General features: G+C 35.7%; 1 protein-coding gene across 1 annotated transcript in view; it reads right to left on the bottom strand.

Moving 5' to 3' along the window:
- Window positions 1–24,444, bottom strand: part of LOC140155613 (filamin-A-like) — a 64,963-nt gene extending 40,519 nt beyond the window's left edge. The window contains 5 exon segments of the mRNA XM_072178526.1: window positions 14,144–14,258; window positions 17,468–17,595; window positions 17,598–17,746; window positions 18,380–18,590; window positions 24,027–24,444. Of these exon segments, the coding sequence (XP_072034627.1) occupies window positions 14,144–14,258; window positions 17,468–17,595; window positions 17,598–17,746; window positions 18,380–18,590; window positions 24,027–24,384 (961 nt within the window). The 5' untranslated portion in view covers window positions 24,385–24,444.
- Window positions 24,445–26,001: the final 1,557 nt, after the last annotated feature.

Genomic DNA, 26,001 nt, shown 5'->3' with positions numbered 1-26,001 from the left:
GAAATTTGTCCATTTAGTGAGAAAGTGTTGCTTGGCAACACAAAATATAAACCCAATGATCTAAACTCTACAGCATGCATATTTTTTAAGCTTAAGTGGAGAACCATAAAACAATAAAGAGTTACTATTTGGAAATACTTGACCACACAAAATATTTCATAAACTAGTCAAGTTATCCAAAAAATCTTTATGTCAATAAAATTAAGTGAGAATTGGAGCTGAAGTAATCATGGAGTAGGCAGATCCAGTCCCAGTGTATGCCTGTACTGTGTGATTAGTATATAGTTTGGTGCCATCCCACATAGATCCTAACTAATTCCTTTAAAACATATCAAATTGTTTTCTATGGAGCCCACCTACGCCAAGTTTCAAATTTCCTTATTGTTTAAAATTAAGCTGTGTGGATGAAATGAGAGACTGGCACAGGTAACAAGCTATTGTTTAGTATGAAATGTATTTACATGACCTAGTGAAAAATATTCTTTTTTACCCAATGTTGGATATGTTGGGTAAAATGTTTTACCCAATGTTGGATATGTTGGGTAAAATGTTTTACCCAATGTTGGATAAATGTTTTACCCAACCAGTTAACCAGTGTTCTACAATGTACGTAGCTTGTGACTTACAATATACAATGGAGCATGATACCGTGTAAAACAATGGAAGTTCAGAAGTAAACACAGCCGATCACGATGGGCGATTGAATCAAAAAAGTTGCTAAAATTGCACTTCAACAACATTTTTGACTGTTCAAAATAGGCAATCTTTACTCAAAAGATACAATAATGACTCATCAAAATAACTTTCATCCAAATTTCAACATTAACAGACAGTAGCGTGTGCAGGTTTTCAAAAGTCGGGGGGCACGGGTGTCAATACCCCCGACTGTTTAAAAAAATTTCGGCTCCCTTCGCTCGCCGTCATAGCTAATTCCTCAATTTTCCCCCACCTTTGGACAAACTGGGGGGCACATGGCCCCCTTTGCGCACGCCACTGTTAACAGAATAAATGACATCCGTTGCAAAAAATGTCAATGCTGCCCGACCAAAAACGATAGCAACATACTCTAGCATGGAATGCGTACAAATGTATGACTATCGTGTGCAAATTTCAAAGCTAGAGTTCTCAAGTAACATACATTGTACATCATGATCAAGGGGTCAAGAGTATAGAATAGAGTACATTTTGTACATGTGTGCTCAAGTGCTCATGAAGTTGAGAATACATAAGAGGAGAGTTTTTGAGAAGATGAGAATAGCATTATTAGCAAAGGAACAATAGCTCATAAAATGGGTGAGACTGAATAGCCTATATTATAATAGGCCAACATGAACAAGACTGAGTTGTATAAGCATCAAGATATAGTGTAAACAATGGTTCAATGAAGTATGTATATGGCACAGTGTCATTGACCCTATATCTTCATGGCAGGAATCGCCATGGTAGGTTAAATCCACAGCCACGATTAGCCATTTGGTTCAAACCTTTAAAGCTCTTTAAAACTAATAATTAGTCGAGGGACATAACTAAGGCTACTCACAATAGCCGGGTATTTGATCTTGGTTGTGCGTGATTAAGCTTGTATACCCCATTGAGGTCAATGGTCATCGACTTTTATACTGCCTACAGTGAGTGCAGCTGTACTACACGCTGCACGCTGTAGTCCATAACAGGACCAACGCAATATAAAATGGTCAAATTTTGAGTTCAAAGCGCACTGCCAATTTTCAAAGCGCATTCTAGCGACTATCATATCTGTTCAACACGTATTTCCAAGTTTATGAGACCACATCTGGTTTCTTGAGAAAAATTCATTTGCGGGAGATATTCATCAATTTCTAACCCAGTATCGGAAGATTTTCGTCTGATATCAAAATCGTGCATAGCAATTCACGTGCATCGATCCCGTGTATTCATTTTAATGTCTCTGCTCCACCAAATAATTATTAGCCAGGCGGTGTCGGTGTGTATGGGGCCATTGTAATTTTTATCCTAGTTTAAACAGCTAGGCCTATTCCTATAAATTTCAAATAGTGTTGTACTCAAGTTCACAAGGATTAGTTTGTGCAATGACATTGATTGTAATTTCCCCATATTGACTTTTGCCCAGTGGTCCATAGTTTAATATTTGATTGGAACTTTCCTAGAAAGAGAATAATGGATATTTATCCTAAAAATCAATCTTCAAATAAAACATTAACGTAACTAATATAATCCTATATATAATTCCTGACAGGTATTTTTATACATTTTACTCCATTTTTCAAGTGAGAGTCCAATAATATTGAAACACTTGAAGACTACAACTTTAACTAGCCTACGATAAGGCTACCAACATACCGTGATAGAATCAGTTTCTTACCAAATCTTATGCAAGCATGTTCATACACCTTCCAGTGCACTGAAACCAATCATGCACCAAAAATATGTCTCTTTTCACATATATCTACATGGTACAGCCATGTACATTATCCAACTATTTCATGTTGTCATCTATTCCACTCCTATGACAACAATGTCCGAATTTGTTTTTGTATCCAACAACAACATTAATCTACCATGTATTAGGTTTCCAGCTTATTGTGTATGGTCCTTGTTATACAAGCTTCCTACGTTATTTAATATTCCACAAAACACCAATCCAAAATAGGTGAAACGACTATTCCAAATAAATATCAAGCACAGCGCTGTCAGCTAGCAGATGTCAGTTCAATTTGGTGACCGATTTCCTCGACCGTGTAGGCTTCACATTTTCAGTTATCAACGTTGTCGCCTATACATCTCAGTGATTTGGAACAAACTTTGATCAAATGTGAAGCTTTCCTGGTTTGCTGGAAAAGTGAGTTATTGGGGGTGTATAGTACAATAGGTGACCTTGTGTCTTACCTGAGCTTCATACCTCTGGCCCACTCAGGCATTGAAAAGGTTTAACAAAGTATAACAATAGTGGACTAGTTTCAAGTCTTGGAGCCTGCTATTAAAGTCACTTTTGTTTATTTTTAGTAGGAAATGATTATTGATCTTCAATAATATTGCAATAAGCTTGGGTGTAGTCCATTGAGACTGTATAAAATTAGTTTTTTGGGGTCTTATCCCCTCCTGCATCATTTTTTTTGGTATTAATGGTACATTTTTTCTTCAAATGTGAAGTTTAACTTTTGTTGATTTTAAACCGCCTGCAATTCATTATGCTGATAAAAAGCAATGAACCACTTTAAAGATGTTTTTGTAATATTAATTGTATCACTGAAAACCTTAAAAATATTAAAATAAAATTACCGTATCCTATTCCAAGATAATGTGCAGAAACAGGATTACAATTTTGCATTGAAAGTAAAACAACAAAAACCTCCTGCCTCATTAATTCATGCAAATCCTCCAGACGAGAACCAAAAAATAAATTTGTTACAACCAAATGATACATCCAGATCATGTATTATATTTAACTCAAATTTCAGCAAACTTTCTGAAAAATAAAATTACCCTGGGAAGATTACAGCAAGAAGTAAAACAAAAGGTTCAAAACAAAAGAAAACAATAAAATGAAAACCCTGGATGAAGACATGTTTTAATGAAACTGAGAGGTATTGCACTTTAAAAATTACACTGGATCCATTTAAGGCTGAGACAGTTCCGTGTCCAGGGGGGCTTTGGGGGCTGAAGCCCCCGCACTTTGTTAAAGATCATGTAAAATCTGCCATTTTTTTGGCGATTTTAGCCTTTAAGCCCCCCATAACTTTGAAAGCCCCCCGCAGGAACAGATCCTGGTCACACCGGTGACGCCGGTGCTGAGACAAATCAGATTAATGTTACTGAAATAAAAATATGCCTTCATCAAGTGTTTTACTTATAGATGTAATTTTATCTTTTAAGTCCCAAGTTTCATGAATCGATGCCAAATGACAATGAGATGAGAAGTTTGAAAGCATCAAATTCTGTCTCTCTCCAGCTCTTCATAATTTGTTATAGTTTATATAAGGATGCTGATACAGATTAAGTTGAAGATTAATAGTTTCCTTTTTGAAGTTGAATATTTTATGAAGTAGCACAAACATTTCAGTGAGCATTTCTTTGCTTCTTTTGCAAGAGCTAAATCCCATACAGGTGCCCCATAAAAAAACTTCACATATTATTAAAAACTTTCAAAGTTCTCAATTATATTGCAATCCTGGCGTAGCTTGGTATAATAGATCAGAAATGTATCAAGGACTTCATTTTAAAACTACTCAGTAAAAAGGGGCATTTTTTGTTATATATGATTGATTCGAAAGTAATATATATTGAAGAGTTTGTTTCCAAAAGGCGCTAAATCCAATAGTGGGTGATGATATGGTTGAACATTAACACTTCATCAAACAATGCTAAATACTTCCTCAGTAAACTGATCATTAATCATGACAATTGAATAATTTTTTGTCAGTTGTCACAAGTGCATTCAAACTAACAGCACTCACATGACTCAGTCTTCAAGACTTAACAATGGTCTACAAAACAAAAACAGAAAAGTCAACTGGATAGCGGGTTGCCATATCATTTTGACCAAATTTCAGACTCGACTTCTAAACTATACCGGTAGCGTTTACACACTGGAAATATTTTTTAGGCATATTCAATCGGTATTCAATAGCATTCAGTGTACGTCACCGGTATTAACCTCTTGATCTGTGACTTCAAGTACATAAAAAAAGTACATTATAATCCTAAATATATATAAAAAGTAGTTTTAATAATACTATCAGCATAAATGATCTAGAAATGTTAGTAGTTGTACAAATGACAAGAAATATGATAGCAGATGATACAGAGATGAATAATTAAGTGTATTTTATCATGAATAAATAAAACAGGGAATGCGGAACATATTTGCCACCCACTTTATTGCACTCTCCTCCGAGTCAGCAGCTCCTTTCATCAATTATTATTTGCCATATTCTTAGCAAATTGATACTGGCTATACTTTCTTAAATTATCCAATTGAATATTGGACCAAAAAGATTGATTTTCAATCGTTTTAGACTGAATAGTCAGTTATACTCTGCAATCGGATTACATCTTTCCGCCTTCATAGAGTGGTAGCTAGCAAAGTAAATGATGCATTGAATTATTGTAGACAAGAATAAATATTTCAATTTAGGCCTATAGACATCAAATGAAACACAAGCTTGTTTGACTCAACACATTCTATAAGTTCATAGTCTGCCTCGTGATGATATCATGAAATATGTGCTGGTGCATTTTGAAATGTATTTAAATGTATTTAAAAATACATTTCAAACCCATACAAATGGTTATGGAAAACTTATTTTTCATGCATTGTTATTTTTTTCACATTTTCTTTTCATTTCTTTGTGAAGGATTCAAATTTCATTTTTTTAAAGCAATGATATTTAATTGTCACCTAGAAGATTCCGACCCAGTTAACAGATTATATTAATAATCAGTTTCTTGTCAATTAAGCTATTTTGTTACACTCCAGTTGCATTTTTAGACCTGTTCAATCAACTGACACAAATTACACCACTGGTCAATAATTGCTGTTGTCTTATCTTGGGCCAGTGACTGTGGACCTGCCATTTAACAGTTTTATTGTGTTCTGTCATAATCATACCTGTCATACCATGAAGCGGGCCAAAAAGAGGCCCGCAAAATATTATAAAGTTTTACCTGTGACTCTTCAACATGCAACAGTTTTATTTTATAATTTTACTTTTTATACTCCTTGTACCTGGGTTTGTTGAACTGGACCTGGATTTAACACATTCCAAAACAGCTTAACTTACCAGCTTGGAAAATGGATTGCGGGGTCTGTAACTTTAACAAGCGTCAGCAGGCAATACTAACAAAACCAATGCAAGAGATTTTCTAGCCATTTTTTGACTCAAAAGAAGGAGTAATCCTATTACAAAGCGCTCTATGAATCAACCATATTTTTTCTGACAATAAATATTATTTTTGCAGTTGATATGAAATACTTTTGTCAAGCTATAAATAATGCTTTAAAAGGTGTAAAAATGTAGCAAATTTAGGTATTAGGATTATTATTAAGTGGCAAGATTCAGTTAAACCTGACACGATAATACCTAAATTATCGTCTCAGGTTTAACATAAATGTTAATGGGACATAATTTGTAGGCTATTCAATGATCAGCACCACCCCAAGAGCAAAAGATTTGGATTATGGTTATGTTTTACGTTAGGATTAGGGTTAGATTTTAGAATTATAGATTGAGGTTTTGGTTCATTGTGGTTGGGATGGCAAACCAGGTCTAGTCACACTTATCACAGAAGTGGGGTAGGGGATGGGGCTGTGATATTCTGGTCTAATAATAACAATAATAACAGGTCCGTACGCAGGATTTCATTTGGGGGGGTGCTGATTGAAAAAGTCGACATTTTTCCAAGGGGGAGATTTTGTGACAAGTGGACCTTTTTTGTCCAAAAAGCGTAAAAAACCTGATTGTTTTTGCTCACTACGCTCGCAAATTCTGAAATTTTGGGACTTTTTGGATACTTTTCCAAATTTGGGGGGGGGGTGCGTGTCGAATAATAACACACTTTTATTAAGCGCATTTCAAGGAACATCACAGTGCACTTTACAATACAAATATGTAAAAAGCCCTAATACCTAAATTACAAAACTTAGTTTATTTTAGTGCTCTTTCTTCCCTTTCTCTTCTTTCTTCCTCATTTCCTCCTTTTTGGAAATTTTAGGAGCGGCATATCATCGCGCTTTTCTCCATGTCAATCTGGCTGTGCCCTATTTTAAACTCAAGTTTATAGCCTGTAAATCAGTCAATCAACAGGTTAATTTTTTTATTTCATGTTAAAGATAATTTATTTTCTATTAATTTAAATAACTGATTTTTCTCTCTTTCAATGTGTTCACAGCAAAGTTCATGTCTAAAGAACACTGTTTATTGTGCTTTGTTAGTTAACTTATTATGAAAGGTTTAGCAAATTATAAAGATATTAGTGTCAGAAAGACCTAATATATAATGGAAAGAAATTGCCCTTTTATTAACAATCTGTCACTGTCTGTATTCCACTCAATTTTTCTTTTCACAAAAAACCCAACCTGGTTCAGAAATAAGACAGATCACCTATCGCACCCTGCTTCAAAAATGAATTGATATATACCACAAGTATTTTGAGCATTTTTCACTGTTGTGACTTCTTACTTTTGCCTAATCAAGCATGTCAACAATAACTTTTTACCCAAAATATTTTCTCTTAAATAATACTGAGGGCAGCATACAGGTCTAATAAATATTTTTTTACTTCTCACTTCATTTATTTTCATTTTATGTATGTGGAGACTAAAATCAGACTTGTGTTAAAAATCTTTCTCATAACTTATTTGTTTTGCAATATATAAAACTATTTCTAATGCTCTTAATACTGATTTAGATTTTAGCCTTTTATAGGTCTTTTTTTGTGCAAAAAGTGTTTTACAATGGATATAGTGGCTGTTGAGGATGATATAACTTCAGTTTTCAATTACTTTTAGGCATCGAGCCAACAAAAAAACACCATTTTATTTTTTGTAACAGCACAGCAAAACAGGTATTCTGGTATTCAATATTATAAGCTACTAGCGGGTACCCGCGCTTCGCGCGGGCCCCCGCTAGATGAGTAAATGGGAGCGGTTAGTAAGCGAGGCGGTTAGTATCAACGATGGAAATGGTAATCATGGCAATTGGTATCGCTTTTAACAGCTCAATTATCGCGGTTAGTGATGGTAGGCCTACCAGGCCTACCATTTTTTGCCTCTACTTTGCAAACGACTTCCTTAGTATAAAATCTGTTGCGTAATTTTTGTACCAAACACCCTTTTTACTTATTTTTTCTTTGTCTTTCCCTTTTTTCTTTCAGTTTCTCTCTTTCCTACGTTCCATTTCTCTCTTTCTTTTTCATGGTTGTTCACTTTCTTTCTCTCTCTTCTTTGTTTCTTTCTTTCTGTCTGTCTTTTTTTTCTTTGTCTTTCCCTTTCTTTCTTTTCGTTTCTCTCTCACTTTCTCTTTACTGCTCTCCCGTTGTTTCTCTTTCTTTATTTCTTTCCCTTTTTTCTTCCCTCTTTCCTTCCCTTTTTTACTTATTTTTTGTTTCTTTTTCCCTTTTTTCTTTCAGTTTCTCTCTCTCGCTTTCACGCGTTCCATTTCTCTCTTTCCTTTTCTTGCTTGTTCACTTTCTTTCTCTCTCTCTTCTTTCTTTCTTTCTGTCTGTCTATTTTTTCTTTGTCTTTCCCTATCTTTCTTTGTTTCTCTCTCCCTTTCTCTTTCTTGCTTTCCGGTTGTTTCTTTTTCTTTCTTTCCCTCTTTCTTTCCCTCTTTCCTGCCCTCATTCCTTCCCCTTTTTACGTATTTTTTCTTTGTCTTTGTCTTTTTTCTTTCAGTTTCTCTCTCTCTCTCTCTCTTTCCTGCGTTCCATTTCTCTCTTTCTGTTTCTTGCTTGTTCACTTTCTTTCTTTCTTTCTTTCTTTCAGTCTTTCTTTCTTTCTTTCTTTCTTTCTTTCTTTCTTTCTTTCTTTCTTTCTTTCTTTCTTTCTTTCTTTCTTTCTTTCTTTCTTTCTTTCTTTCTTTCTTTCTTTCTTTCTTTCTTTTTTCTTTCTTTCTTTCTTTCTTTCTTTCTTTCTTTCTTTCTTTCTTTCTTTCTTTCTTACTGTCTATTTTTTCTTTGTCTTTCCTTTCTTTCTTTTCGTTTCTCTCCCTTTCTCTCTCTTGCTTTCCCGTTGTTTCTCTTTCTTTCTTTCGTTCTTAATCCCGGGGTGAGTAATGATAAGGGCATACTGACCTCCATGTTGACGCATGTATGTGGGTTTATTTCTTTCTTTCGTTCGTTCTTTCTTTTATATTTGTATCTATTTCATCAAATAGGCCTATAGCAACATTGGGTTTCAAGAAGGTTGAGTTACATAGGCGTAAATTCCGGTGGTGGGGTTGGGATACCCCCCCCCCCAATATTTTGATAAGGTCAATGGTCCGTCCAATCACCCCCAAGTTGACACATGTATGATAGATGTGGGTTTCTGACAAAATTAACCTCAATTTTTGGCCAAACTAAAAAGTGCCAATTTTTGCGGTCTTCGTGCGCATTTGTTCCACTTTTGAACAATATAATTCACCAGTAGGCCTAATTAGCTTGCCATAAATTATTCTGTCGCCAAGATGTTGGATTCACTGTAGGCCTATTGCAAAAATTGATTTAAACGGACCCATCCCCCATGTCAAAAGAAATCTACGCCATTGTTAATGTTGCCAAAAGATGCCGGATTCACTATTAATATGCCTACTTCACGAAATGTTTTCAGCCCTTCCCCCATTGTCAAAAAGAAATCTCGCCATTGTAGAGATATTATAGCGGTTGCGGTTACCATGCTAATGACGCCCCACCCTCCCCGTCAAAAATCACAACATGACAAACGAATAAACTCAAATTACTTTCCAATATAGGCCTACCTTGAATTTAAAATCTTCGGAAAGACATACAAAAGAAGTTTCCGAAAGTCATCATAAGCGAATAAGGCCCACTCTCCATCGAAAGTCACCACAAACGGATAAACTTCACTTTCAAAATATTAGATCTCTTATATTTTTTCGAAAATCATCTGTGTAGCGGTTACAGTACTTGCAAACCGTTGCAAACGGTTATACAATTTTACAAAGCAATACGAAATGCTGAGCAGTGTTTTCGTCTCACCGAGCACTAAACTTGAACATGCGCGTATATTATGTACGCGTATTAAAGCTTGTCCGTAGCAACGAAGCAACGCGTTAGGGAGTCCACCATTGGTTGATTTGTGTTTATTAATTTATCTATCTATCTATGTATTTACCATTCATCTGGAAATGCTAGAACTTATTTATTTATCTATCTATTAATTTATTTTTCATCTATAAATATCTCTGAGATGATACCGATGAATCGATCCTAAGAAGTATTATCGGCAAGTTCCTCTTCAAAGTATCGATCAGTATCGATTATAGGCAAGTTCCTCTTTAATAGTATAGATTAGGCCTAAATGTTTCCTAATCTCAACTACTCATATGTAAATATCCTATAATATAGGCCTACCTCAATGCTTAAGAAACAAAATCAAAGGATATATAATCATGTTTTGTAATTAAAAACAAAATCAACTCAGACATTTAATAATGAATAGTAAATTCTGACAAATTCATCGTTGTCAACCATTATAATAAAGCTCAATAGTAAAATAAATCAATTTAAATTAAAGCCTGCTAATTGTATCCAATTTGATGTTATTGATTCTGTGCCTGGTTCAATATTCTATAAATATGATATTGCAAGTGTAGTTTTGATAAATGCTTGCTGCAACTAATGATATGTGATTAATTCAAATTACACTGTCCTTTTAATTACTGGACGTGCAAATATTTACAAAAATTATTTTAAAAATTGGTATAGTTACATAATTATTTATAAACCATCAAAGCGGCAACCATTGCTCAACAAGTTCATAATATAATGTAGTTCTACATGCAGGGCACTGATGTTTGTATATAAAAATATTGATTGATAATGAGCCCTATATTATTTTATTGATTTTCTACCACATACCAAGGTCAACTACCGTAATTGTAGTGCAGCTATCCCAGGCAACTGAAACTCATCAAATTTGTATTTATTCTAATTTGTGCCTGGATTTTTAATAGAAAATACATCTTTAGGATAACATTTCTCATCTTGAAATGTAGTCATGTTTTGCTGTAGGCCTATATTTAATATGTATAATTGTTCATTATTATATCAGCACAATTAAATTGTGATACTAAGCAACAAACATAAGCAGTTTGGAAGGGAAAAAACAAATTGGAAGGGAAAAAACCAGTTTTGTTTTGTCACAGGAAACCTGAAATAAATGTGGCAAAATATGGGATATGCATCAAAAATAATGAATTTTAACCACATTTAATATTCTTATCAATTTTCAATATTTCAATTAAAACACATATTAAATATATTGATTGTAAATTTATTGTAAATTCAATTTTAGGTCGAAGTGTCCAACCCCCAGTCCAACTTCGAAAATATTCACTGAATAAAAATGCATTTCAAATACCAGGTGCATTTAGGCCTATTCCCAGGCTCCAGATCCATTGCATGTGTTCTGTTAGTGATTTGTATAGCTGACATAATCATGTCAGTCAGTTATTCAAATTTGCAACTTCCATGATTTTTGTTCTTAAAATAATGCCAAATATAAATTATATAGCTTGCATGAAAAGTGTCTGGAAGAATGCATAAAAATGGTGGAAATGATCATGTCTGTGTTCGTTTTAGGATAAAAATCATAAAATCGTGCAAAAAATCGAATCAAATAAACCGTTTTTTGTACTCAAGACTCCATCAGTTTTAATAATGCAATTCATATTATGTGCAACATGTGGTCTGTAGCATTGTTCCCATGGAAACCACGCCACTTCAGCTAGGCAATTGTTTGGATTCAGAAACAAGCCAACCACAGTTCTACTACAGTAAATAATTAGCGTGGTAATTATTAACAAACCTGGTCTAAGATGACGGGTAAATGTCTATACTTTATCCATGTTTGCAGTGTGGTCTTTGCTGGGAGAGTGGGTGGTTGGGGGTAGGGGTTGAACTCCCAAATCATTTGTTTTTGCTAACTCACCCCCCCCCCCAAAAAAACCCAAAACAACCCTATACCCCATGTAAAATTGAAAAATTGTAAACACAACATTTCACTTTAATTTTGGGCAGAAATATTGTAAAATTGAAAATTGGCCTGGAAAATACACCATTTTGCATGATTTTGGGCTTAAATTAAAATATAGTGTCTGTGAAATTGCACTTCACACACAATTATTGAAGTAACACATCGCCAAAATGATGCTTACTTTTGTCTTTGCCCTTCAAACAACTAACCCTTATACATCATTGAATTTAAAATACTTGGACCCAAAAAGGATTTTTACAAAGACCACATGGCATGTTTGCATAAAGCTTCAATAATGTACAAATGTACAAAAGTCTTGGGTAAAGGTAAGCCTTAGTAGCCAAACTTCCCAGTTAAGGCTTCAACTCAAATGTTTATCCTTACAAAGGGGGTGGGCAGAGGGCTCATGGTGCCAGCCCATATAGCACTTGAAAAATTTTGAAATCTTATATGCACTTTGAGTCTATGTCCCAGTACTGGTCCTAAGATTTGCTATAAAGGTCTGAAAAAAAGGTTTGCTAGTCCAAAACATAAGAAGGGTTCACTAGCCCCAAAGTAAGGTAGGGTAAGGGTTAGGGCATTATCATTAATCCATCTTGAAATGTGTGGGGAGAGGGGACTTCAGCCTGAATTGTCCAAAGGTGACTGGAAAAAGGGTCATTTTGCCAAATGGTGTGGGGGACATGTCCCCCTGCCCCCCCCCCCCAGGATTGACGGCCATGGGTTAGGGTTGGGTTAGAGTAAGGGTAAGGTTTAAGGTTAGCATAAAAATAGGGGTACTAGCAAGCTTTTTGGACTAGCACACCATAGGACTAGTGAATTTTAGGACTAGCGGATTGGATGTAGATCTTATAGCAAATCACAGATTAAACCTTTAAGGTAGCAAGGAGGTTGACCTTGTGGTGTTTGCACTGAAATATTGAGACAAATAAAGCTGACACACAAGAAGAATGGTGTAGGTTCTATAAAGGAGAACCCAAGGCTTGATATAAGGGATGTCATTTCCACCACATGTGCATGATATTTCTCAAGAGGGGAAATGCCCAAAACGAAACCTTCATTGTGATATATTATTGGCCTTAAGCATAACTCAAGAGCCGCAAAAAATATGCGATTATTATTAGCCATGTTAGCTTCCTTTACTCATTTCTCATAAGATCAATGTATTAACATTAAGAAGTACACTGCACAATGGATAAAACTGGAAAAATATGGCTCCTGCCACCCATTTGCATTATGCATCCATATGACGACAATATGCTGGTATTGATGGTGTACATATTAAAAATAATGACAGGATATAAGATGCTGGGAATTAAAAGAAATGCATCATAAAATTATACAAAATAGTTCAAATATAATGTTAACAATATAAACTAGATACAATCAATTTGCAGATTGCTATAATGATTTCAAATTTGTTGTGTGTCTCTGCAAAAGAAAATAATCAATATTATGAATTATATCTATATAGCCACTTCAGCTCATTTCTCTGGTATATTAGAGTCGTCATTTCTATAATGACCTAAAGGAAATATGGAAATATAAGCAGATTCATATAATGTACAAATTATACAGCCATATGTGCCATAATCATGTTCCCTTTGAGCATGATATATGATGATGAAAATACAGAAAATACTACTGTCTCATAAGTACAAACACAGTCTGGTGATTGTGCTAATCATCACCTGGAGATGTGAAAGTGGCACGTAGCCATACCCAGGGGGAGGGACCTCAAGGATTTTCTGGAAACCCATGCTAGATCCGGGGGTTCCTACAGAAAACCCCTACCAATACTAGTTTAAGTACAAATATACCAGTACCCTATAATAGCGGGACCAGATTTGTATAAAAACATACAGATTTCTATAATATGATCAGCTCATAATAGGCGAGTTTTCTTTTGGTTTTTGTTACTGCGTGAGTCAATTAAGTCCCAAATTATGCCCATGTAAATTCACAGAAGCGTGCATCGGTCATACGCAAAGCGCAGGTGGGTGCTGTGCCCAGTTGTGTGTATGACAACTTATATCAATCTACGATGATCGATGCGAGTCCCGCCTATAACGAGCTGATCAGAGCATAACAGGACTAGTTTTCGCCAAGCGTTTTGGTGGAAGTCAAATGTAACAGCAACTCTGTATCAAGAAAACTTGCCTGATCGTGAAAGTTAACATTTCATGATACATGGCTGCTGAAGGGCTCACATAAAATGTGTGGATGACGTCAGTTTCAGGTGTCACATCTCCGAGAGATAATTAGCATAACCTCTCTATAAAACATATGTATATTTGGTGTGTGGTTTACTTGTAGACAGTCATTTTGACATAGAGAGTAAACCAATTCAAAAGCACCTGTCTCCTTACTATAAAAGGCAATGTCTATTAATGCAATGTATTGTCAGATACTGACAATTTACATGGGAAGGCAAAGACATGAACTTACCTTTCTGGCAATTTCCGACTTTGTCACTTCTATCATAAGATCTCCAATCTGGGTTTTCATCACTGTCTAGAGCATTAGTGAGAGCACACAGCACAATACCATCATTCCAATCACCCTGGCAAGAGAGAAAATATGAGAACAAAATCATTAGCAACAAATCAAAGTTAGACATCTTATGTATTTATTATTTATTCTTTCTTTCTTTAGGCAGCCCCTTCAATGTTAATACACTGATTTACATCCAAATTTGTTTGATCTTTATTAATGGCTGCTGGGTCAATACTTGTTATTTCTATCGCATAATTAATTAATTCTTTAATCAATACATTACATTCAAAGATCAAATGTTTTTGCAATTAAAAATTCTCAAAGATCACCCAAATTTTGTGGGTTTTTTTCTTTAATAATTGACATCCAAAAGATTTTATTTTTGTGCTTATACCACATCATAACAGTGTTTTTTCAATTGCACATTGCATTTCATTACACTCATATCCTCGACCACCTTGTGGAAGACAGGATCGGTCGGTTGGATTTTTTTAATAGCCAAAATTAACTTAATAAATAAAGACTATATTATGATCTTTCATTACTGTATGACTTTATTCATGTTTTAAAATAAATTTAGAAATGTAAAGAAACTGTTCAATATCTTTTCCAGATGGCAAAATTTCTGAAAGAATAATAATTCTCTTAATTTCCAAAATTAGGGTTGGTATTCTTTTGTACAGTAAAAACTCCCAGGTTTTCTAGATTAGGGTCGGTCGGTTGAGGGCAACCAGACATTATTTGTCTAAGCTAGAGAAAAAAAATCCAAAACCCTTGCAATTATCAAAATACTAACTTTTTAAATTGTTGAAGCATGAGAAAAATTAATTGTGACAAAATGATGACCTCTGTTTAAGTATTCTGAAAGCTGAACATAAGCATTGCTTGTGTCAATATCAATCCAACACTTTGACTATCAATCTATTCAAGCAAACATCCAGTATATTATTTGCTGATCCTTTGCTGTTATAAGAATGCATGTCAAAACGGTTCATATTTGGGTGACACTTTAAAAAGCACTTGGATTCTTATCAGTATTACTATATCAGTATTACTATCAGTATCAGTATTACTGATAGTGTTTTATCTGTGCCTACTGACCGGTGTACCTCACCCTCTTGGCATTAACTAATTTGGAAGATAATCAGTAAAATTATTTGTTCAATTGAATGTTCACTTGCCAAAGATCTCACTTTATGTGACCTGCCAAGAAATACTATTTATTAAGGACAATGTTGTCAAAAGAGAATGGTCAGAATTTTGCATTATAATTAAAGATTTGCAGAGATTTGATTTGGTGTAAATTCCATCATAATAAGACATACGAAAACCAAGTTACAGCCTAGTTGAAAACACTGGTTATTTTAACAATAATTAATACATGCATAATCCAGCAAACGCAAAACATTTGATAGAAAATGTTTGATTGCCAGGTATATAAAGGGTATAAAGCATTTTAATAACATTCAAAAACATGTTTGAAAACTTGCTGCTATATAAGTGTTGGCGAAATATTTTGCACAAATGTTTTGCAATAATTATTTTACAGTAACATTTTACAACATTTTTTAAATGTTATTGTAGTATCTTTTCATATAAATGTTTTAAAAATGGAACAAGTTTATAACAATTTGAAACATTTGTTTTTTGTGTTTGTTTGCAGAGTATATCACCTTGATATCATCTTGATTTCATCTGCCATGTTTGTATTTTTGACGATATCAATGTAGTCCTTTATAACTCTGCATGAGCATTAAACTCCAACCAACATGACCAATATTCAAGATCCTTTGGCTATTATAAATCAGTAGGCATGTTAGGGTTACACGAAGAAAAGCGATAAAAAACGTATAAAAGACGTATAAAGTTGTTCTCTAAAACCGCGTTTTCTCAGCAATCAAATATCGCAGTGAGTCAAATGTTGGTGCATGGATGTATCTTTACATTATTTTTGTGTGTTTATACAAATTTTTAGAATCCGTTTGAAAATCCTTTGTTTAAATCATTTTTACGCACCATGTTCACAAGATCAAAAACGCGTTCCATGCAGTTTTTTCAAATGTTCGCTCCAGTATAAAACCACGACGAGTGATTGTTTTCTCCTTTTTTGTATTGTACTACAAATCGACCAAAGAAATAATGTTGCCATGGGGAAGAACCAAATACAGTACCGATTAAATTTTATTAGCCCATTTTTGGGAACAATTTTCGAGAATCTTGTACCACAAAACACTGGGATTATGTTACATTATCGATATCTGGATTGTGGAACGTTAATTTTGATTTCTAACTGCCTACATTATTTCTCAAATGTCTGTCGCTTACTTTACCATTTGAATTTCACTCCAAATTTAAGCTACTTTTGCAAAAAACAAGGTTTTTTCGCCATCGATACCTCCAACATTTACAGCGGTGATGAGCTTGTTTATCATAAGAGCCTGTTATGCACTATTCCATAATAGTCAGTTTGAGTTCAATCAATTTCATGTGTCCCTCAGTGGCATAATCGGTTAGCGCCTTGGACCCACGTTCTACTATATAATACTATAGTTTTGAGCTGGAAAACTTTGTTACGTGTTCGAGTCCCTATGAGGTCCATTCCATTTATTTTATTTTATTTTTCTCTCACTTTTTTCTTTTTTCTTGTTCGTTTCTTTCTTTCTGACTGCAGCGATTGATTTTTTTTGCCCTTTTTTCATTATATAATTCAGGAATTTTTTTAGGCTATAGGCCTACTAGTCTAATAGGCGCGGCCTATGAATATATTTTTACAAATTAGATTAACAAAATATTGGTTGTTGGTTTTGTTTTTGTTGTTGTAGCTATTATTGTAGGCCTATATATTGCATAATATAAATAGGCATACTAATAGGCCTATTATAGCCTATAGAAGCATTGATTTCTTTCATGACAGATATCATCCAGGATACTTTTAAAAATTGAAAATTTAGAAAATCCAAAGGAAAATGGCCGAAACCGGCTGCACCCAACCCCCCCCCCCCCCATCAGCCCATATGGTCCTATCATGGTCGCCCCTCCCTATCCCTGCAACATAGGATGACTCACGAGCCGCGGTTTGTCCGTAGCCCTACTTCAGATTGATACACTATTGTACGCGTGAGTTCATTCTTTTCTGCATGGCTGTTTCCATTATTAACTTACGCCCCTCTGGAATCAAGCCTTGAAAATCAATTGTATTTAACCTTAAGTATTTTTTTAAATAAAAATTAAATAAAGCTTGTATAGACTAAAAAATATGTCAGATATGTAAATTACCTGGAAGTTCTCCACATTTTCCTCTGGCACTTTGGAGCGCACCCAGTTGAGTGTCGCATACCAACCAGGTCCCTCTCTCTTCAAGAAGTATGAGAAATATGTCATTCCACTCAGTTCATCTACTTCGGGTTGCTGAGATCCTCAGGCGACAAGACTTGAGGTATTTCATAGTAGTCTCTGGCAATACGCATGGCTTCACGGCAGTTTTCTGTTGATCTACTTGCGTCAAGCTGTCTCCAGTTTGGCAGTTGGTTGTTGTCGCAGTAGTTGATCAGACCACTATTCAAAAATGAAACACAAACAATTGAGGACATAATGCTTTAAATCCAATTTAAGCTTGTCATGCACATAGCAACATAATGCAGAGATACACTATTTTTACCTGGGGTCACATGGATTATTTATCGATGGGGATGCACAGCTCAAGCTTCCGAAACCTTGCCCATTTCCAAGGGTAAATTATTTCACTGAAAATAGGGACCACATCTAAGAATATTTTCCACCCCTTGATTTGCCCTTCACACAACACATAAATATCTATTCTACAGACCTCATCAAAATTGGTGGGACGTTGTACTCTATTTTGGCTTTATTTCTGTTATTGTAAAATGTTTGAAATGTCGCTTTCTTCCCCTTCCCTACCAATCAATGATGGGTGCCACTTGTGATCAAAATTGTAGGATTCAAGAATAATCGGAGAGTGGGTGGGTGCTGACTTACATTACATTGATTTTAAAATGTCCCAGCACTTTTGACAATCATTGTGGCCAGTGGCACACCGGGAATAATTATTTCGGGGGTATTATTTTCTCAAATTTAGCACTTTTTCTCAAAACGGTAAGATTGTTAGTGACTTTTTGTCCTGACTTGAGGCAACTGGGGGACTTGTCCCCTTGATACCACCGCTCTTACCTGAGGGCTATTCCATTGTTCCAATCTTTGGCAAAGTTAACGATATGTTGATCATATAACACAGCATTGACCCATTCCAGCATGAGCTTCTTGGCAGGTATGATAACTTTCTTCTTGTCTTCTGCGCCACCACTGATCTGATATTTGAGAATCAGTTTCCAGATGAGACCTAGGATCAACTTCAGATTACATTCAGATATATCTTCAGTGCCTGTTAAAGAAACAAAATGTAACAGTTAGTGGTGTCCAGCACAAGAAATATTTTGTGGGGGACTAGGGTGGAGCATTTAGAAGGGATTAATTTCAGGAGAGGGAAATTAAAGTTCAAGACGTAATTTTTTTTTGGGGGGGGAAGGAGGATCCATCTGCATAACTACTGGTAACAGTTGATAGTGTAAAAGAATATAGTTTCCTGCGAAAGTGAACTTCTTAACAGTGCCAAAGGGAAGGAATAAAACAGGCGTTTTCACCAATGGCAATGTGATATATACAACCAGGGACAAAATTAGCAAAATGTGCAATTTACATCAGTGGGCGTAGCCAGGGGAGCCGGGAAACTGCTCCCCCCCGGATAAAATGGGAATGGCAAAGAGTAAAATAGTAAAATGGCCTTATTATGTCTAAAAAGGAATGGCCTTTTTAAGGCCATTTTACTCTATGTCTAAAAAGGAATGGGACGAAAATTTGGCTTTGTCCCTCACACTAAAATCCTGGCTACGCTACTGATTTGCATCCTTCATTAACACAATTTGTGACCAAAATTAACTAAATATTTGGCCATTTCACCATTTAAATCGCAAATGTTGGTCATGCAAAGTCACTATGGGGTTTGAGTCAGGAGGAGCATTTTTTCACCCCAGATATTTTGCTTGGTATCCCCTCAGGTTTCCCTCCGCATAGGGAAATGAAGTATATATGTTTTACAGTCCATTTCACCAGGGAAGTCCTGATTTCACTACGGTAACAATTTAAAAGAGATAATTAATTTCATTAATAATGCTAACATGTTTTGCCTTTCTGAACTACAATACTCTCACCCCCACGATGGCCCTGTCCTCACCCAAATATCCACTAACAGTAGCACACAGACACAAAACTTTTGGGGAAATTAAAGTTCAAGATGTAATTTTTTTGAGGAAGAGGATCCATCTGCATCACTACTGGTAACAGTTGATAGTGTAAAACACTGCAAACTTTTGTTTTGAGAATGAATCCTTATTGTGAGGTCCATAAAGGGTATACTAATTTGGAAACGGCTAATATTGAAAGTAGTCATAATACATGCCCCTTAGATTTCAACTACATACTATATGATAATTATATAAACTGTATGATTTGCTACCTCTTTCGTATCCATCATTTTGCATTTCTTTTTAGCAAGTTTAATTATAAACCAGATAATCAATATTGGAACTTGTAAAGTGGACTTTGCTCATCACTGATATCATATATTATACAGTTTGTAATATTAAGGATAAGTGAAACTAAATGATATACCGGTACATATAAATATAATGCACTTATCAGGCTGACCCTTATGTCTATTTATTTTGACAGCATCCAGTCTTGCAGGTATCCATGGTGACATCATCACTGGTCTGCCAAAAATTAACATCACAGCTCCACTACCTCACTTGATACAAGGCCCACATATAAACAGTAGTGTATTCAGCCTATGGTTATTTTGGGGCACTGCGTGGGATTTTAAAGCAATAGAAGATTGCGTCAAAAACAGTAGGCCTTATGCGTAATGCGTCACAAGTGGAAACATGGTAAAATAAAAGGTCACTCATAGAAAAAGTAGCCGTTTTGGACACCCTGTACACTTTTTGTTGAATGGCTTTAATAAGGCCTTCATTTTTGAAAATTTTATAACATCTGAGGGGGAGCACATCCCCCTTAAGACTCCCTGTGTCATACAAGTGTGAAGAATTACCATATATTGTTTTTATACAAAAGAATATTTGTGCCCCCCCCCCAGTTTATGGAGTTCTGTTTACGCCCCTGATCAGGTCTTATTTTGTGTATTTGGGATGTGTATAGTGTTTCATAATGTGGTCCTCTTTTAGAAAACAATTTGATTTTAGGTTTTAATAGATGATGTCATTTAAGGGGGTACTACACCCCTCGATAAATGTGTGTCTATTTTTGCATTTTTCTCCAAAACTAATAACACAGTGGTAACAAAAGTTATGTATAATATAGGGCAAGGAATCCAATTACTACACTGGAATTTCAGTGACCCAAGACAAGCGGTTTGTTATTTATGATAAGAAATAAGGTACAGCTCGGATGTACCTCGCTTCCTATCATATATACTGAACCGCGCGTCTTGCCGCACTGAAATTTCAGTGTAGTTACTGGATTCCTTGCCCCAATAATATACATAACTTTTGTTACCAGTGTATTATTATTTTTTGAGGAAAATGCAAAAATAGTCGCAAATTTACCACAGGGGTGTAGTACCCCCTTAAAAACATTATTTTCAAAACAAGTGGACCATGGCTACAGGCCTGCTCGGCACCAATGGTGTAGCAGGGAGCAAGGAGACAGCTTTATCACATCAAAATGCAGATTTTGGTATCAGGTGATGCTCAAATTGTTCTCATGATTCCAAGAAATTCTCTTTATGTTCTTATGATTTATCATGTATGACATACATAATGTATTCTTTATCTTGCACTTTCCTGCAGAATGGAGTAGGTAAGATGCCATGTCCATAGCTTTGCAGGAGTTTCGGACTAACAATCAACACATTCAAAAAATACAGTTTAAAAGTGAAGATTGTAGTGAATGATCAGTCCTTTATCATGTGCTTGCCACTATCTACTTTATAGTAAACTATACATTGCGAAATAATATAAAATTATTTTAAAATAAAATGTGCATGTAAGTTGAGTTAACATAGCGAATTAACTAACAACTGCAGTGTATTTCTTGATTTTTATAATAAGCATGGGTAAAAAGCAGTAAAGACAAAAATACAGAACAATTTGGAGTAATGAATTAAAGAGTTGACAGGAGTTATAGGAGTTAATGTGTTTTGCTGTTTCAGTGTGCATGTTCTCACCATTGATGGTTTGGTGAACTGTCATTTAAAAAATCGATTAAAATTAACTGATCTCTATAGCATTTATACTATATTCACAAAATGTCAGCTTTCTTGTGCGATATACGTGAGCAAATGTTATGAAATCCTAATTTGTCTTACACTTATATTCTGCATGTTCTTTATTCATCATTTTTTCCTGCCTCTACTACGAATGTATGAAAGAGGGTGGGGGTGTTTGTATGTATGTAATTGTATTTTATTAGACAAATTAAGAAACTTAGGCTAAGGTTAAGGGGTGCTTGTTCAGGCCTTTTTGGCCTTCTGAGCATCTCCTCATTCAAATGTGTTGTTTTGCTGTTATTGTATTGTTGTATTTTGAATGAAATAAAGATTGATTGATTGATTGATTTGATTGATTGATGTAAGCGTGATCCTAAAAAATGCCTTTCACGGTGACCCAAACTATTTACAAGACCTCTTCTGCATTGACGCTGGCCTTCCCTTTTAAAGGGAATTTTTATTATAGCATAGTTGTGGATTTAGATGAAAACTAATAAACTTGAGCTGGTAAAAGTGGGGGATGTCGCCATGCCGGGGATGAGGTTGTAGATCACCAAATGCCCCTTTAAGATATGTTTTATGTGTTATTTCACTTTGAGCTTGACAGACTAATATGAAATTACATAAATTCCAATAACTATGATAAAAACACTACAAATAAAGAGATAATACAATCAGGTTAGATTTTATCTAGTTTAAATAAAGTGATATTTAATCAACCCACAGAATAAACCTTTGTATCCACCCAAGTCACTGATACACTAAATATGTGGTATAATTTGGTAAATAATATAAATGATACTAATATATGTACGAGTGAGATGCCGGTTCTCCACACCCACGCAGGCCCCCGCTGACTGAGTAAATGGGGTGTTCACTAAAATGGGAGGAATATAATATGTAATGTCAGACTACCGTGATTGATACCATGATGAATTGTAATTAATCGTCTCCACCCCACACACACACACCTAGATCAAAATGAATTAAACCCAAGGAGAAGATACCCCATCAAGTGGAAAATAAACATACTACTGTATAAAGCATAAAAGGTAAAGTGTTGATTATACTTTTTTTAAATTTAATAGTTTAAGAGGGCATTTCGTGATCCACAGCATCATCCCCCCACTTTTCTCCAAAAAAGTTGAGATTTTTATACCGCTGGAAACCTCTGGCTATTAAATAATGTTTATGTGCAAAATATCTCTTGCAGATTAATTCGTTTAGCAAACATATCGTGAAATTTGAATTACGTTCTGGTATACCAGAACGAAATTACAACACATTGTCTATGGAGCAGTGCAACATAGGCCTAATCATGCATAACTCACAAACGCAAAATCGGAATCAACTGAAATTTTGAAAATAAGATTTTTTCGTGGATATCTACTGAAATATATTAAAAAAAGAGGATGCTAGGATCACAAAATACTCCTTTAAGTGAAAGTCTTTCTTTCCACCCTAAAAATTAATTGACTTTTTGGGAACTCATTTGTAGTGATCCATTTCTTAATTTTTCATTATAATTTGGACCTTTTTGGGTACATTTTTACATTATTGGGGGTTGCACCCTCTGCATGCTCCTAATTGTATACAATGACTACATGGTCTAGAAGGAGGTGTGGCATATGTCTAACCTAACTCATTAGGAACAACCTCCAGGTACATCCATCTTCCACCTCACCCTTGGATGCCTTCAAGACAGCAGTAAGGAGAGGAAACCAAATAGAATTCCAGCTAGCGAAGAGTTTTTCTACTGCACCTTATGTTCTTGAGACTGCAATAAAGCACCCTACTTCATGGAATCTATAGTCCACAGCTTGTGCAAAAAATTTGAAGTGTGACTATCTTCATGCATTTGAAACAGTGTTTACTGAGGAAAAAGAAGCCTAAGCTACCCTTAGCCTTAACCTTAGGCTACCCTGAAAAAAAAAACCTCTTTCTATAGTCTGTCTTGTCTGAAGTTGAGAGTAACATCATGTTGGATTTCACAGTGATAGATTTAACCTGCACGTCAACAGCCGCTTCCGGGGCATTTTGTGCAGAAACCACATCAAGATCAAGATCAAGATTTGATTAGTGTGTGCAAACCTAATCCTGCAGCTCAGGGCATATACAGATGAGTTGTAGCGCAATCTGTCCATATGAACCTGCCACTGCGAAATCCAATTTGTCATTATTCTCAACTTGAGACAAGATCCCAGGGACAAGACACACTATAAACCTTGTACACTCTTAGAAAAGGGTTCTTGGCTATCTTATTATGTACAAACCTCAAGGGAAAAGGTTCTTGGAAATTACAAGAACCCAAAAATGGTTCTTATTCTGACCATTCCAGAAACCTAAAATGGTTCTTTCCAGAACCCTTTTATGTTTTTGTAGAACCATTTAAGGTTCCACATACAAGACAGCTCAAGAACCATTTTAGGTTCTACTTTAACCATTTTTCTAAGAGTGTAATACAACACAAGTATAGGGCCACACAAATTATGCCCCCTCCTCACAAGCAACCACCAAGTATTGCGAATTGCTTACCAATATTGACTAGGTAGACCCCATCTTTCTCGACCATTTCCAGGCCATAGGAGATGTTATCCAACTTTTGCGCTCTCATCTTGGGGGTTTTGCTATATCGCCTTGGTTTATACAAAGCATGGCCTCCCCTGGTCTGTAATGCTTGCACCAATGCAATCAACTTCAAACCATCTCCAAAATCCACGGCTAAATCCACAATATGGATATCGGGTCTAGGTCGTAGTTGTACATTACACCAATTAGTGAATGTGTTCTTCTGGATCTGCACCCAAGCTGGCTGAGCCTGCTGAGGTCTTTTGATCTTGGAGTCGTCATCCGAATCGGAATCAGCACCGGGAGTACTCCTTTCGCGAGCCATGGTTATTTGTTCTTCAAGATCCTACAACTGATTTCTTACGATGTAATAAAATATTCCAGGATTGTCCTTTTCAAATTGTTATGTTCATCACAGATTTGTAAAAATCAATCAATAATAATTTGATGGTAAACAGGTGCAGTACTTGTCGAATGCTCTTCTCCCAGCTATGTTGACAGCCACTGCGTGAAGCCTAGCTACCAATGCCCGCTAGACAAGTTCAACAACATAGCCTCGGTGATTATTTCATTATTATCTACATATCCATCTCTCTCGGGTGTAGTCGTTTGACCTTTCTCCCCATTGGTGTGGCACTATAGGTTTAGACATCCGTTCCAATATGCGTTCCAAAGTCCTTCGTTTTCAGTATAGACTGAATACATAAACTAAAATAGATCAGATGTTGCAATTTCATATTACACTGTATGGACACTTTGGTATTACTATAGCAATAGGAGAACAGTATGCCCTTAGATGAATAGTCCGTGGTATTCAACATCAACTTCATGTGCAACAAGTGATGAGAATTGTTGATGGCGCTATTTGTATAAAATTAAAAGAGCTAACCCTGATAATAAATAATATAAAGCGTGCCGATGGGGTGGTCAGAATATAGACATGCATGTTCAGTGGCGTACGGTGGCCGCCCCAACCCCGGGGGGCTGAAGAAGAAACAATTTTGCCGCCCCTTCCTTAACAGCCCGAAAAGGTTGACCCAATTTTTTCACGGTCGTTTGAAAAGTGAAGAGCAAAAAAAAAAAAAAAAGAGAGGATTTTAGGCGCTAGCGCCCTAAAAGCAACATTTTTTCAAATTTTTTTATGATTTTTCAATTTTTTGCTTTTTCTTTGCTAATTCCTTTTGCCGCCCCTTCGTTTTTGCCGCCCCTGTTTTTGCCGCCCCTTCTTCTTCCGCCGCCCCTTCGTTTTGCCGCCCCTACTTTGACCCCGGGGGGCTGGCGCCCCCAAAGCCCCCCCCCCCCAAAATACGCGCATGATGTTTATTAGATATTTTCACCCATATACTGTCGATACAACTTCATCTAGGCTATTATCTATTGCTGATAGCGCACTTCATCACCTATCTACTGCTGATAGCAAACTCTACTTCATCCACTATCTACTGCCGATAAGTAATTACTTCATCAATCATCTGCTGATAACATTCTACTTCATCCATTATCTAAACTACTGACAGCACACGTTACTTCATCCACTATCTACTGCCGATATAAATTTTCTATTATCTACTGCTGATAGCACATTACTTCATCAGCTATCTACTGCTGATAGCAAACTATACTTCATCTACTATCTACTGCTGATAGCAAGCTATACTTCATCTACTATCTACTGCTGATAGCAAACTATACTTCATCCACTGTCTACTGCTGATAGCATACTACTTCATCTACTATCTACTGCTGATCATGCTGAGAGCACAATACTTCATCTACTATCTACTGCTGATCATGCTGATAGCACAATACTTCACCCACTATCTACTGCCGATAGGTATTAAACTATCTTCATCCATTATCTACTACTGATAGCACACTTTACTTCATCCACTATCTACTGCTGATAGCAAACAACTTTGTCTATTATCTACTGCTGATAGCA

This window comes from Amphiura filiformis, chromosome 6 (genome assembly GCF_039555335.1).
Source record: "Amphiura filiformis chromosome 6, Afil_fr2py, whole genome shotgun sequence".
Lineage (NCBI taxonomy): Eukaryota > Metazoa > Echinodermata > Ophiuroidea > Amphilepidida > Amphiuridae > Amphiura > Amphiura filiformis.
The sequence above is the reverse complement of the archived record's forward strand: the minus strand, read 5'-3'. Positions and strand labels throughout refer to the sequence as shown.